Raw genomic sequence first — 15,622 nt, 5'->3', positions numbered from 1 at the left:
TAGGAAGGTGAAACCCGTTTTGGGGACTTCTTTCTAACATCACACTGATCAACTAGTGTGCAAATTTGACAGTTACTAGTCAGCTGATAGGATTTGTGATAACTAGTTTACTGTACATGCAAGGGTTCATATACTTACTGGTCCACTATGGCCCTTACCATGATGACTACTTGGGAGTTTGGGGTTTTTGGCAAACATTTGTTACTAGTAAGTGTTTTTTTTTTTTTGTTTGTTTGTTTGTTTGTTTCAACCAAAAGTTTGAAAGTAAACTATCCAGTGCTCAGGCATGTTGGCACATTATAGATGGAGTTTGATCAAAACTAATGTCTTGTTGTAAAACACTGGTGTTGTGTGTTGAACCGGCTAGTTGGGCTGAACTCCATTGTTAAAATCTCATTTAAAAACACACTTTTACAATTTTGTGTCAAACTTTCTATCCAAAATCAACATTTCACTTAACAGCAGAGGTCACTTCACTCTCCTGAGTTTTCTAAAATATCATTTAGGTAATTCTGATCCACACACATGAGACCTGATTTGTGCAATAAAGTGAAGAACGGACTGAGTTGCTGCTGGAAGACGATTGGCTGATTTTTGGTGTAAGGCGTCCTGCATCAGCGGCGCAGTACCACCCATCACGTGTCTATCAGCACAATCCAACGGGCTGGAGTCGTCACCGCTGCGGTTCTGGCAGGCGATAATCAGACGGGTGGTTGCCTTCACGCACATGCCCAAAACACCCAAGCAGTAGGTCGACAGCGGTGGTAACCGTGGAGAGGACTTCTTCCTCCGTCCGTCCTCTCTTGGGGTTCACCTCCACCAGGTCGACTGCAGAGAGCAGACCTAAGGACACAGCAGTGTTTGGTCTCCAGCAGCAGGTAAAGCTTTTGTTGTTTACGGTTTGTGTTTCTATCTGCAGGAAGCAGTAGCCCATAGGCTGGATGCTACCTGAACCATACCTGTCTGACTTAGGTGCTCAGTGATGTAAAGACCCTCTCGGTAGGTGAGGCCTCCCACTACAGGAGTTCCAGTTGCTGGAGTAACAGAGGGGTCGATGGCGTCGATGTCGTAGCTCAGGTGGATGGGTTTCTGAGCACTAAGCAGAAGCAAATAAAACATTCAAAAGAAACACGGAGTGAAAGCAGCTGGGAGGTGAAAGGTGAGGGTTACCTGGCACACAGATAGTCACACGTCTCCTCCATGACTCTGGCCACGCCCAGCTGATCCACCTGAGACATGGAGAACACCTTCACACCCAGCAACTTCAAGATGTAGCTGTGGAAGGAAATCAAACAGGTTTTTTTGTAAAGGTTTCATGTCAGCACCCTAATTAACAGACAGGAGGACTTACTGCTCGGCTGGATCCACATCTCTCAGACCGATGTAGACCAGATCTCTAGCCGACACACATGCCTTCATCCAGGAGAAGCTTGGGAGAGCAGGAATCTGTGGAGATGGTGAAAAGTGAAGGATTCTGAGTGTTTGTGGGACCAACAAGGGGCCTAGAGGTGGAGCTCACCTTTGACTGCAGCTCATACAGGAGGTAGGACATGGGCTGCCCGTGGATGTTTCCAGTGGACGAGGTCAGTGGAGTGTTGACATCAGCGTGGGCATCAACCCACACGACACTTAGAGGTCCGACAGCCGCCGAGTGGCCATGGACGGAGCCGATGGCCAGACTGGAAACAGAAAAACCTTAAATGCTGTAATAAATATATTTTATCTTACCTACTGTAGCCTTCAGAGTTCTAGAGTACTGGTGTACTAAACGCTGTAAAATAACTGCTGTTTATAAACATAAATAGTAGCAGTAGCAAAATGCAGAACCTCCTGTACTTCCTGTTGGGTCAACTCAAGCTGCATTTGTGAATATCTGCTGAAATCACTGTGTAATGTGAGAAAATGTAATGTCACGTTGGTTTTTGTGAAATTTAATGGATTAGAGATTTTAAGACGGTGTGAGACTTTTCTCAACTCTGCAGAGACTAGCTGTTAGCTCATCAGTCCTGGAGGACATAAGCAGTATCTCTCTGAACAGAGGCTGTCCAGGAAGCTATCTACAATGAGTTAGACAAAAATGATCTTTTAGACAGGGACACACTTCAAAAGGCCAAACCATTACTTTAGTATTATTCTTCCTTTGCGTTCTCTGACGCTTGCTACTTTCTGTTGACTGACCTGTGGTCTCCTCCCAGCATCACCGCTGTGTGTCCGTCCCGCTTCATCGCCTGCACCGCCTCTGACAACCTCTGGTTGGCACTGCCCACCGCCCGAACACTTTTCGAACCTTGAACTGGCTCATCCAGAGCCACATCCTCAAACGTCAAGTTCCCATAATCCTTCACTGCACAGCCTGTACAGTACACACACAGATTAACAAGATACATCAATCATTTTATACAGTGGAGTGAAAACAGATTAACTTCCTGAGGAGCTCAACTTAATTTTTCTCATGTTTAACATTAACAGCTGCAGAAATGAGTCACCGATTATTTGTTACAACTGTGTTTCTAAGCACGGGCTTGTTCTTCAAAGACGTGTCCATGGCCCAGATCGAGGCCAATTTTAGTTTGACACAAAATAAAAGGAAACATTTGCAGCATCTCAGAACATGATGACCATGAAAAACAAATAAGCCTTCAGTTCGTTTCAGACAAGAACTGGATGAACATTAACAGACACCTGTTGTAATGAAAACAGAGTTCAATTTACTTTAAACATGGGTGTGTTCACTCACTGGTGTGTACCTGTAAACACACACACAGTCTAACCTTACTAATTAAACCGATAACCCAACTAAACACTAATTTTAAGTAACCCAGCATGGACCTTCATCTAACCTAACACTAACCTTACCCAGCGTTAGGCCCTTGATTACATTGCATTGGTTACATCCAGTTGGAAAGTAATTAAGTAAAAGTAATGTAATGGTGCATCCAAAAGCCCTGTTGATCAGAAAATAAGCTGAGATGGAGAAAAGACCGAAAACACGTTTTATCTTTGGACTTCATGAGAGAAATTGGAGTTAATCGATGAAGCAGCGACCCCTGGTGGTCAATCAAATGTAGACCATGTACAACCGGAAGTGAACCAACTCAATATTTCTGTCTGAAAAGAGTTTCTGAGTATTTTAGTTTTAGCAATGGGCAAGACAAGGTTTGGGGACATGCCCTTTGTGTCCTCAGGATGAAAACTTTATGCTGGTATCTTTTGTTTGTCCATAACTGTATAAACAGGTGATGAGTCACTGCTTCCCTCAGCATGGAGGACAGTGAACTCAGTTTGTTTAATGTTGACCTGACCTCATGAGCTCAGCCGGTATTAAAGCTGAACCCAACCTCTGAGAAAGGGGCGTCATAGTCAAAAGGAATAATGAGGTGAAAGCTTAAACATCTGTACAGTCAGATGAATCAGTGACGGTAAAAAAAAAATCAGAACTAACCAATAGGAGAGGAGGAGGAGCTCTGGTATCACTGATATAATCTACATAATTCCTGATGCCTCATTCTGGAGAAAATGTTTATAATAAGAACAGAAAATCTGAGGAGGCTACTTTTATTTTTACTATTGCCTGGAAAGGTGAGCAACAGGCGACAGGGTTGCTGTATGTGTGTGTGTGTGTGAGAGAGACATACAGTGGATGGATTCCAATGAAACTCAAACAGTGATCATTAGATGAACATCTATGACTGGTTAACTGGCCTGATCCATGACCATTACAGCTGATCTACGTTAGCAAACACCACCGCGGCTGCACTCGGCTTGTTTTATGGACATTTAGCTAAAATTGTATGTATTTGTAGCTGAGTGTGTCCTAAAACTACAGCCAGAAAGAAAATTGTCCAAAGGTCAGTCCTTGCTGTGTTGGATTACGGTCAAACTACGTGCATGTGTTTCTTCATTTACTGACAAAAACTAGACTCAGTCTATCATGAAGCTTTGTGTTTTTAAAAACCAACACAGCCTCACACACTCTCTGCAGTCTGCATGCATTTTCATGCTAGATTTCTATAAACCAAAGGGGGAAAAAATCACGTTTACCACAACACATCATCACCTAATTGTGTTTCAAATTCATCATGCTAACATATTAACATTGTGGCACCCAAAGTGCAACCTTGGACTGTTTAGCAGCTGTAGTAATTCCACCCAACACAAAGTGAACGCTGGTGCACATAGAAGCTTTTTTGCTTCCTGTACTGATATGAGGCTGAACAAAGAAAAAAGATCTTGTTTTATATTTAGAAGATTTGGTTCAAAACAAAATGTTTATTACAGCTTCTTGCTTTTAAATGTAAAAAGAACCACAAACACTCACTGACTTTTACTAGGAAGCAGACTTGTGAGCACCATTCATAAATCCATTCTAAAGCAAACATTACGGATGAAAGTGTCTCTGCTGCTGCTAACAGACTCAAAACAAAGAATAAAACCACTGACTAATCAAATCCAGGGAATTAAATGCTTTAGTTAAGGTAAACCTCTTCAATGCCTTGCATCTACACATCATTTTATTCAGGGTTAGGGTTAGGCCCAGAGCAATCACCTGAGTGCCATCAGCTTTTGACACCACTTCCATCACAGTTTAAAGATCTTCCAGACAGGTCTCCTGTTGGTAAGCTCACTTCCTCTGACTAATGCTTCATTTCATTTGATTTTCTGGGTAAACCCTCACCCTGTGTGTGTGTGTGTGTCACAAATCATATGCATCTGCAGCCATTTTTATTCAGTCATCTTCTACTTTTCCTCATCTTGGTGTGGCAAGGTGGAGAAGCGAGGGCCCGGGTGGGATTCGATTCCCAGACTTCCGGGTGAGAGTCACGCGCGCTAACCAGTCAGCCAAAGGGACATCCCCTTGGCCAAGTAGCCAGGGGCATTATCAATCGGGACACTGTGACAGGACGCTCACACTGCCACATTTGGTATGTTCTTGCTGTGTCTGGTTTCTAACTGCATTTTTGGTTCTTTTTAAAACACAGAAAAAAAAATTTTTTTAATTATTAATTTAACTCTGAGGAAGTTTTGCAGTCGGCAAACGAAACTGTCAGCAAGGTAAAAAACAAAAACTTTTCAGTGTTTTAAGAACCAAAAATGCATTTCTACGTTTCCTGTCAAAGTTTATAAAGTCAGCGGAAATCAATTAATTCAAACGTGTTTGAAAACAGCAGACTGACAAAAGAGCTGTCCAAATATTATCAGGTCAAAACCAAATGCAAAGGAATAAAAGTGAGTTTTTAAAGTGGGTTTTACAAGTTCCCATGAACTTTTAATGTGAAAGGACAGGCGGATTAACAAAAATGTTCCTTTATCAAAATATTCAGACATTGAAAGTAGGTGCTGGCTGTCCTATGTTCATGCAGGTGTTATTTCCAGACTGAAGCATGATGCAGTCACCAGTTGTTTCAGATTCATAGGACCGTTTAAAAGTTTCACACTTGTTGATTTCTTTTTACAATTTTTGAGTAGCTTCATTTCCAAAAGCAGTATGGCAAACGAACTGAAGCATCTCAGTACTACAGTAGTGTACGGTAAAAGTAATCCGTTACTTTTGGGTCTGGGACAGAATGTCCTCAGGGACAGACGTCCAGCAGGACTCTCACCTTGCTGCTGCAGCCGTTGCAGGAGTCCCGCTGCTCGGATCCGGTCCGGCCCGGTCTCCACTCCGGCTCTGTGCTGAAACACACACACGTTCACTGCGCGTGCACAAGACACCCATCGCACTTGTCCTGCACATGCACTCTCACCTGTCCCTTGGAGAAAGGAGCTCCGATTATCCCGGCGGAGCGCTGAGGAGGAGGAGGATGGATGCTCCGTTTGATGGTGAGTTGCTGCAGTGTTCGCGCACTCCTCATCCTCACACACACACGCACACCCTCTCACACACTCCAGTGATCAAGGATACAGCCACGAGCTGCTCAAAAAGTCCCGGTGACGCCAGAGACAGGGCGGTTCGATCTGGCGCGGCGTGACGTCACACATATTAGTTATTGCGATGTAATGTTTTTATTTAGCTTTTTATTCGTCATTTAGTTGTTTTTACATTTTTGTTTATTCTATAAACGTGTTTAATGAATTGCGGCTGAGATCAGATGGTTCCAGTTCCGCACTCTAATCAGAGTAGTTGTGTGCTGGCCACTCACTCTCACACACACACACACACACACACACACACACACACACACACACACACACACACACACACACCCACACCCACCCACCCACCCTATAGGACCCTGTGCATCACTGAAGGTGAGGGGATGCTGCCTGAAGATGATGTGAAATGGAATCTGTCACCTTTGAACCTAAAGTTCAATCACCTGTAAACTTTTCTTCTGAGAATTTTTGTTATTAAATATTTCAAAGTATTCATTTTTATGAAAGAAAAAAAAAGTGAAACATTAACCTATCATTGTTGAATAAGTGGGCAGGGAGGAAAGTAAAATGTAACTAGAAATGTCCCGTTCCATCATGAACCTGGCATTGGATACTAGAGCACTGCAGAAGCCCACGTCTCCACAAAGGTAGAAATAAATGTTTAACAAAACCAAATGTAACTATTCTGATAGCATAGGATATAAATATGAATTTATTATTAGCTACTAATGGGTGGAAATGGTGTGTAATTAAATTTGTTTATGCTCCCTCTAACTACTTAAAGAACAAGCTCTTTTCTGACAGTTCTATTAATTTCACTTTCTAAAAACAGGTGAGATGGTCACTGGGTGGCGCTGTAGGGAAGAGATGAAGTCTACCGGATTTCAAATCATCACAAATAACCAGCAGGTGTCGCTGTGGAGCAGCAGAACTTGTACTTGACAGTGACCTTTTTTTTTTAGAGCTTCTGCTGTATGCATGTGATTGTTCAAGTACAACACAGACAGCTGAGTACATGTAAAATGTATTTATTACATTCAAAAACAACTTTTCCTCTTTTAGCGAGACGCTTCATTTTACTGTTGGAAATCGGCTTTCCCTCCATTGCAGCACTGTCTGTTATTTTTGCGTTAACTGCGTGTGAGAATGGATATTCTGTTTTTGTTATTTTTATGTGAGGGGATTGTTTTTCTAGGCTGTTTATGATGAAGACAATATGACTGTTCTATACAAATAAAATGTTAATGTTTCATATGTGTGTTTCTGCAGCAACAGTTCAAGTGTGTTTCATGTTGATGGGTTAGAAGTAGCTCTGCAGTGGCTCTCCCAGGATGCTCTCCATCTCCTGGACCACCTTCTGGACCTGCTGCTCCACCTCCTCACACTCATCTAAAAACAGAAAAAACACGAGATTGTCAAAAGGTTTCCACCACAGTGGTTCTGCACCTGTTTCAAACTTGAAAGCGTTGTTTGTTTCCAATCACCAAAGCTTTCACTGGCAGATCGATGGACCAGCAGAGCCGGATCTCTGCTATATCAGACACACTCTGCCATCCTCTGGCCGTATAGGACTAATCTCAGCTGAAACTAACACAGCTGAGTACAACAACAGCTGTGCACTTCAGTCACTTTAGCCACTTTCACATCTGGGTCAGAACGGTCGGGGCTGGGTGGCACTGGTTCGGGATCACACGGACTTCTTGGGAATGTGGAAATGTCCGAGCACGTGGGCAGCGCAAAAGGCGCGAAGAAAAGTCTGCGCTGTCCTCCTTAAGATAAGCAAAGGTGGGAGTGAGCCGTGTTGCTTTTGAAGACTCTAAACCACATTATTTTATTAATTTTCTCCTTGTTCTCTCACTGATACTGCTGCTGTTCCCTGCTGCAGTGGCTGAAGCAAAAACTAAACAAAGATGACTGTGAGCTGCTCCCTCCCTGCCCTCGTCTGTCTCCCGCCTGAGCTTCAGTCTGCTGCTGTGCTGGAGCGGGAGCTCCGCGCTGCAGACAGCGAGATGTTTACTGGACAGCATCCAGAAGGATATTGAATCAAACATGTGGGAAGCGCCCACTGGCTGATTCTACCCGCCAATCAGAGGCATAAGGCGTGATAAGTCCGTAATGCCACCTTGGTTCCAGTAGGACCGCTGAGGAATTGGTCTGAAAAAAAGAATCACCTCAGACTGGAAAACGCACATTTTACCCAGATATGAAACCAAAAAAGCTGCCCAGCCTGGACCGTATATGTCGATGGTACTGACCCAGATGTGGAAGCGGTTTTTGACTCAGCTCAGACTAGATCAGGAGAAGAAGAACGACGAGCTGATGGTTCTCACCTTCCATTAGCTCTGCTAAGAACGGAATGGTCTCTGGTAGCAGAACCACGTAGTTCTCCTTCAGTTTGGACGCCAGCTCCATCAGCATAACGAGGGAGGAGAACCGCACCTGAGGAGCAGCAGGAGGAGATGGTTGGTGAGAGCTCAATAAACAAAGACATCTATGTGAAAAAGAACAGTTTGACTGTTTAAACATAAATCTTTGTCTCAATCAGAGTTGAAATACAGTAAAAAGTACAAGATTTAGATTTTTTATTTTTTTTTTATATTTTCTACAACAATCAAATACAAAACCACCAGACATTAGCAGCTTCCAGGCAACGCTCAGGCAACAGTTACCCTCAGGGCAACCTGTAAGCTCACCTTGGCGTCACTGTGTCTGGTCTTCAGGAGGATCTGATAGTTGAGGGTTTTCCACTGAGAGTCGTCAGCCAGCGCTACTGAGAACTGACCCACACAGGGAACCAGGTGCTGAGTGACCCGCGTCTGGTAAACCTGAACGCCGCCTAAAAGGTTTTCCAGCTGCACACAAACACAAACCCATCATCAGTTTATTCAGCGGCAGAACTCATCCTGGCGAACCCGCAGACGTCTCACCTGGTCGACCAGGGGGCCCAACAGGGCGTCGGACCGTTCTCGGTTCAGGAAGTTCTGGGTATCATACAGGAAGATCTTCTGGAGGCAATCGAGGACGAACTGAAGCAGCAGAGAGTTCTTCTCCTCAGAACGGTCCGAGTCAAAGATCAGATTGTCTAAAACAAATGGGTGTTTAAGGAACTTCAGTATTGATGAATTCATATTTTTAAATAATCAAACTAATAATTAAATATTTATTTAAATTACTAAATGAAGGATCAGCACCTCCAAATCTGAGACCATGGTTCTCGACCGGAAAAGGGTGGCTTGCCAACTCTGGGTCGGGGGAGAGGTCCTACCTCAAGTGGAGGAGTTTAAGTATCTCGGGGTCTTGTTCACGAGTGAGGGTAGGAGGGATCGGGAGATCGACAGGCGGATCGGTTCAGCGTCTGCAGTGATGCGGACGCTGAACCGATCTGTCGTGGTGAAGAGGGAGCTGAGCCAGAAAGCCAGGCTCTCGATTTACCGGTCGATCTACGTCCCAATCCTCACCTATGGTCATGAGCTTTGGGTAAAGGCCGAAAGAACGAGATCGCGGATACAAGCGGCCGAAATGAGTTTCCTCCGTAGGGTGGCCGGGCTCAGCCTTAGAGGTAGGGTGATGAACTCGGACATTCTGGAGGGACTCGGAGTAGAACCGCTGCTCCTCCAGATCGAAAGGAGTCAGTTGAGGTGGTTTGGGCATCTGGTCAGGATGCCTCCTGGACGCCTCCCTGGGGAGGTGTTTCGGGCATGTCCTGCCGGCAGGAGGCCCCCGGGTCGACCCAGGACACGTTGGAGAGGTTACATCTCCAATCTGGTCCGGGAACGCCTTGGGGTCCTGCCGGAGGAGCTGGTGGAGAAGGCCGGGGAGAGGACGGTCTGGAGCTCCCTAGTTGGGATGCTGCCCCCGCGACCCGGACCCGGATAAGCGGAGGAAGACGACGACGATGACAATTAAATTAAGTAAAATTAAACGTAAAGAAACCGAACCCATTCTGGTGCTGTTGGTCTGCTGCAGGATGTCTGCCAGAGGTTTCACCAGGTTTCCAGCAAAGAGAACGAAGAGCCCTTGGAGCCGCTCTGCGATGCAGTCGCACAGCCGGTAAAAGGTCAGGAGGCGGTCTTTACTGTCTGATTTACTCCAGTCCAGCAGCTGCAGCACACACACAGGGTAAGGTACAGTCTGACAGAACGGCACCAACATCTGTCCACCTTTAACCTGGACGCACCTTGAAGAAAAGTGGCCTGAACGTAACCTCAGACAGTTTCATCACCATGCTGATGAGACAGTCAATGACTCCGCCCTCCACTTGCAACGTCTTCTCCAGATCGCCCTGAGGTGAGACAGAAAAAAGATCCAGCGCTAACGCGGCGAGCATCACTACTGCATCAGAATCCATTTCACCTGTTCAAAGAGGAGGAACTCGACTAGAACACTGAGGAGCTCACCTGGCCGTGTTTGGTCCGGAAGTCAAGAGCGGTGAGGAAGAAAGTGGTGAGTTCTGATTGGTGGAAGCTCAGCTGTTCTCTGGTTATGTGACTGATGTGTTCCTTCAGGATGCTCATCAGCGCCCCCAGCTGGTCCTACAGAGAATCAACCAGAACTGCATCAGGGCAGCGCAACAGAACCTGGCTCTGCTGACACTTCTGAGTTTCTGAAAGTGTTGATTTAGTCCGACAGAGATTTGTTTTGTGACTGAACATCGAGTCGCTCAGCAAATTTGATTTATAAAGTTTCACAAATACTTAATGTTACTGTAGATAATAACAATAATAATAATAACAATAATAATAATAACAACAACGAGAAGGAGAAGACGACTACACCAAGGGCTATAAACAACTTTAAATCTAACATTTGAACAACAGAAATGTAATATTTAGAACAGAATTCATTGGAGCAAAAAATAACAGAACTACATGATCCCAAAATGGTTAAACAGTTCAGTCAAAGAAAGTCCAGTCTGATCCTCAGTTGGTTCTGTAGTTTGGTTCAGCTTTTGTTAAACAGTTCATCACAAACAATAACAATGTTAGGACTTAGAACTGAAACCGGATCCTCACCTTCCTGTCGAGCTCCATGCTGCTGTAACACCTGGACAGGGTGGGCAACAGGACCCTAGGGGGTAGCTTGGAGGCTAGCGTGCTCCTCAGAGAGGTGAGGCGGACAGAGAGCTGGGTGGACGTTGAGGAAGAGGAGGAGGAGGTGTCCATGAGCCGAGTCAGCCGACACACCTGTGGGAACAGGAAGTGTGAAGCCGAGGGTGTTGATTGGTGCTCCTCGATGTGATGCTGAGTTGGTGAGTTTACCTGTAAGGTGATGTCCTGCAGGTAAGGGCTGATGAAGTGTGGCAGCGTCTCTGTGACTCGCTGCAGAGCCGTGACGACACTCAGCAGATAGACCTCGTTGGTCAGCAGCTCCTTCCTGCTAGTGAGCGCCTGCAGCACAGCGGGCATCAACCTGAAGGTGGAACAGTCACACAGATGAAGTGCAGGTGGGTGGAGTTTCAAGCTCTAAACACTGCCAGGCGGACCATGTGATGCAGGTACCTGGGCAACTGTGGGATGGCAAGCGCCTTCAGGGAGCTGACCACCTCAGCGATGCAGAGCAGGGCGCTGCCCGTAACATTCTTCTCCTCCCCCGTTGTTGTGACGATGTCCACTGCTTGCTGCAGGACGGGGACAAACTCCTGCTGGTGACTGGAGCCAAAACTGCGACAGAGAAGCTTGAGGCTGTAGAGAGCCGTCTGTCGGTTGATGGCCTGCTCCGCCTCTTCAGAGACCTTACTCTGACTTTTGCTGACAATGCTCAGCAGGTCAGAGGTCAGCTGAAGGAGCACCGCCACCTGAGACAAACAGGAAGAGACACTGATTTTGGTTTGATCGTGCGTGGAGGTAAACCCATGTGACAACCTTAAAAATCTTTAAAACAGAAGTCCAACAGAAGCGCCTGCAGGAGTTTGTACCTGCTGCTCGTCCCACTGCGTCCTGTGCAGCAGTTTGTTGTTCAGCAGCTCCATGGCCTTCCTCCTGACCGACGCCAGCTGATTTCCCATCAGCCCCCTCATCACTGTGATGAAGGTGTCTGTGGGCAGCAAGGCATTCACCTAGACAGTAGAAGGCATAGATAACATTTTTTCTGGTTTCCAACTGGAAACATTAAAATGTACATGTGGGAATGAAAACAGACTCTGAGCCGACGGGTCAGGTTCTGAGTTGTTGTGATTTAAAGAAGTTCACTCAAAACATGACTGACAGAAACTATCAAACCAAACAGCAGACTTACAGAAGAGAAAAATCAGGGGTTTATGGTATATATTTTTTCAGTATTAATCCTTTTCATTAGCTATTTAAATCCCTGATCTGGACCTGATCCAGTCCCGTTGATGATGAGGAGTAAAGTAAAAGAAAGGTTTATTTGAAGAAGAAGAAGAAAATATCATTTCTATAGTGCCTCTCAAGATAAAAATCACGAGGCGCTTCACAAAAACAAAAACAAAAAATATAAAAAATTGTAAAAAAGTATAAAAAAGCACTTAGAAAATGTTTAAAAATATATTTAAAAATTAGCAAGAATAAGCAATTGAGATTTAAAAGAAAAAATGTTAAGAAAGAGAGAGGGAGAACAGGAAAGAGGGAAATCAGTGGATCCTGAGGAAGGTGGAATAGGTGGGGAGAGCAGAATAAAGAGAGAGTGGTGAAGATGGTCACACCAAAGCCAGCTTGAACAAGTGAGTCTTCAGCTGCTTTTTAAAGGAGACCACTGAGTCCACTGATCTCAGACTCAGGGGGAGAGAGGTCCAGAGTCTGGGGTCTACAGCAGCAAATGATCTGTCACCTTTGGTCTTTAGCCTGGTGCTGCACAACCAGTAGGCTTTGATCACTGGACCTCAAGGACCTGCTGGGGGTGTAGGGACTGAGAAGATCACCAATGTAAGATGGTGCTTGTCCATGTAAGACCCTATAGACCAGAACCAGGATCTTGAAATGAACCCTGAAGTTGACTGGCAGCCAGTGAAGCTGGAGGAGAAGCGGGGTGATGTGGGTGTGTTTGGAGGACTTGGTCAGAAGACGAGCAATTTGCATCAAGAAAAGTAAATCACAAGGTGCTTCACAACCACAATGAAAAAAAAAAAAGTAAAAATAAAATAAAAATGACAAAGGAGCACAAAGATACACAGCAACACCCAATCCAGTCCCATTTAAACTCCCAGTGTGGTCCTTTTTACACGGCTGACTTCTGATCCTCATCTCTTTAAATTTTCCTGTGACCGCTGTTCAGACTTTCTGGAGGTCTTTCTCAGGTTTATTTGGGCATTTTAGGAGGAATGTTCTTCTTGATGTCCTCTTGACACTCAAGAAACGTATTACTACCCAGGAGTTTAGAAAACATCAAGGGTTCATTTTAGTTTCCTAGTCATCATTCGTGCTAAGTGGCCTTGAAGGTCGCTTGACTGACCTTGTCCAGAACATCGTAAGCCTTGTTGAGCAGAACTCTCCAGAACTTGGCAGTAGGTTTGTCAGCATTCTCCTCCACACAGCGAGCCACACTGTGGATGTAATGCAGGATCTCCTCCAGCAGCCTGCAACACACACACACACACGCCTGAAGTGTGTTTAAACCTGAAAGGGGGGTCACACACGTGTTCTCCTGCAACTCACCTCTGCTGCAGCTGCTGAAGGGACGAGTCAGCGGTGTTGCCTTCTGCTGCAACCTGAAACATGTTTGATTAGATACTTTAGAGACGGAAACTTCTCATCTCTTTGGCTGACCCGACGTTTCTGTCTCACCTTCTGGATGAAGCTGCTGGAGCCAAGGAGCTGAGCCATGAAGGAGACACAGAGGAACTTGAAGTGTCGCAGCTCTTTGCTGCTGTGAGCGTCCAAGCTGAAGATCAGCTCCTCCACCTTCTCCTCGTCATCCTCCTTCTTCTTTCCTGCTTTTCGAACGGCGGGACGCTTCACTGCAGCTGCAGAAGGAATAAACCTGGAATTAATTTTCTCAGAAAATAACAAATAAACATGGAAAAACTTACTGTGAACAAACAGGAATAAATCGACTGTTTCAGCTGATCTACTGACAGTGGATGATCATTTGTCTCACCGTCATCCTTGTCGTCTGGTAGCTGCAGGAGGAAGTTCAGCATGTTTACTAGGGAGGTGAGCTGGTCACCAACACTGAACTCACAGCTCAGAGAAATCCAAAAGTCTGCGTCTCGCTCCAGAGTTGCGTCCTGCTCAGAAAGCACCAAAACAAAAACACCAATAAATAGGGCTGGGCGATATGACGATTTTAGACCGTTTTACGATCTACACATCTGACGGTCTGTCATTTTTGAGAGACCTTTTTATCACGATTCACAGCTCTGCTGTTGAATTTCTGCCTCTGAATGAAAAGGGAGCTTACCTCAGGCGAATGACACGCCTTTGTTTGACCCTTAACCAATCAGAGTGAGTCATAGTAATATATTAGTGCCCCGCTTGTTTTCACCTGTGTGTGAACAAACATGGCTTCGGCCGTGACTGAGAGTGACAACGAGGTTTTCGTTCCGAAGAGGAACGCCTCGTCCGTTAAATGGAACTGGTTTGGTTTTTCACCAGATGACAAAGAGCAGCGAAATGTCATTTACAAGGAGAGCGTCAAGGCAAGTGATGGCAACACCACAAACTTGTTTAATCACTTGAAAAGAAGGCATCCCAAACAGTATAATGAGAGCCAGCTGGCAGCTAAAGCTAAAAAGCCTGCGGCTGCAGCGGCTAGTGCTTCTTCCAGGCAGCAAACGCTAACAAACACTCACAAAACTCACTCCCTACGGCAGAGACAGCAGACGATGGAACAGCGTGACAGATGCAGTGACGTACCACTTGGTTAAAGATTTGTGTCCCGTGCGAATAGGAGTGGGATTTAAGAAAATAATAAGAACATTGGATCCGCGCTATGAGTTTTCCAGCCGCAAGTATTTTTCGAGCACTGCCATTCCACGCATGTACGCTGAATGCAAAGTGAGCGTTGCAGAAGATATTCAGAATGCGCAGTTTTTTGCTACCACAAGCGATCTCTGGTCCAGCCGCACATCAGAGCCGTATTTGAGCTTAACTATCCACTACATGAGCAACTGGGAGCTGCATAGTATTTTGAACAAGTTAATGTTTGCCCAATACGTTTGCAATTGACATGTTTGCACTTTAAATATGTTTATGATTTTAGTTTATGTTAAGTTACTTGAAAAACGAGAAAAACTGATTTTTGTAATTGCTTCTCTCAGGGCTTTTATCATCTCTGGTGTGAGTTTAAAATATAAGTGTGTTAGCACTGTGCTGATTATCCCTAATATGAATAAATGTTTATTTCTTCAATGTTTCTCTTCTTTAATACGCAATTGAAGTTATGCTATTCATGGATAAAAAATTGTGATAAAATCGAAATCGTGATAAAATATTGGAAAAATCGTGATATTCTATTTTTGCCATATTGCCCAGCCCTATCAATAAATAATCACAAACAACTGAAACACTAACAAACATAAATACATGATAGATGAACACCTATCACCTTCTCGCCACCACTCTGGGTGGCGTGAAGCTTCAACAGCAGCAGCAATAGGATCCATAGGAAGTGAGCGGGGCCCAGCGTGGACACCAACTGGCTCAAGATGGGCAGCCGCCGGTGCTCGGGCACGTGAGGCAGCGCATCAGTGAACACGAGCATGATCCTCGTCACCACAGCTACCATGTTGGGTGAAGAGGAGCCGTCAGAGAGCTGATGAGCCTGAGGGGGTAACGTCACATTAGGGCTGCTT

At 45.1% G+C, this 15,622-nt stretch overlaps 2 protein-coding genes across 2 annotated transcripts in view; both read right to left on the bottom strand.

The window, feature by feature from the left end:
• Positions 1–417: 417 nt before the first annotated feature.
• On the bottom strand, positions 418–5,920 carry arg1 (arginase 1). Its single transcript, XM_015962077.3, has 8 exons — positions 5,745–5,920; positions 5,601–5,673; positions 2,179–2,353; positions 1,520–1,679; positions 1,352–1,446; positions 1,171–1,275; positions 960–1,096; positions 418–843 (listed from the first exon to the last, which is right to left on the bottom strand). The coding sequence occupies exons 1-8, from the start codon at positions 5,850–5,852 to the stop codon at positions 674–676; spliced, it is 1,023 nt and encodes a 340-aa protein (XP_015817563.1). The 5' UTR covers positions 5,853–5,920; the 3' UTR covers positions 418–673.
• Positions 5,921–6,886: 966 nt separating this feature from the next.
• The window catches only part of heatr1 (HEAT repeat containing 1), a 30,639-nt gene continuing 21,903 nt past the window's right edge, over positions 6,887–15,622 (bottom strand). The window contains exons 30-45 of the mRNA XM_015962535.3: positions 15,376–15,591; positions 13,927–14,056; positions 13,614–13,792; positions 13,485–13,537; positions 13,282–13,405; positions 11,789–11,929; positions 11,373–11,668; positions 11,133–11,283; positions 10,887–11,057; positions 10,272–10,406; positions 10,052–10,156; positions 9,813–9,975; positions 8,802–8,956; positions 8,568–8,726; positions 8,205–8,313; positions 6,887–7,263 (exon numbers count right to left, since the gene is read on the bottom strand). Of these exons, the coding sequence (XP_015818021.3) occupies positions 7,175–7,263; positions 8,205–8,313; positions 8,568–8,726; positions 8,802–8,956; positions 9,813–9,975; positions 10,052–10,156; positions 10,272–10,406; positions 10,887–11,057; positions 11,133–11,283; positions 11,373–11,668; positions 11,789–11,929; positions 13,282–13,405; positions 13,485–13,537; positions 13,614–13,792; positions 13,927–14,056; positions 15,376–15,591 (2,376 nt within the window). The 3' untranslated portion in view covers positions 6,887–7,174. The remainder of the gene's footprint in view (positions 7,264–8,204; positions 8,314–8,567; positions 8,727–8,801; positions 8,957–9,812; positions 9,976–10,051; positions 10,157–10,271; positions 10,407–10,886; positions 11,058–11,132; positions 11,284–11,372; positions 11,669–11,788; positions 11,930–13,281; positions 13,406–13,484; positions 13,538–13,613; positions 13,793–13,926; positions 14,057–15,375; positions 15,592–15,622) is intronic.

Source organism: Nothobranchius furzeri, chromosome 16 (assembly GCF_043380555.1).
Source record: "Nothobranchius furzeri strain GRZ-AD chromosome 16, NfurGRZ-RIMD1, whole genome shotgun sequence".
Taxonomy (NCBI): domain Eukaryota; kingdom Metazoa; phylum Chordata; class Actinopteri; order Cyprinodontiformes; family Nothobranchiidae; genus Nothobranchius; species Nothobranchius furzeri.
Note: the sequence above shows the minus strand (reverse complement) of the source record. Positions and strands in the feature narration are given on the sequence as shown.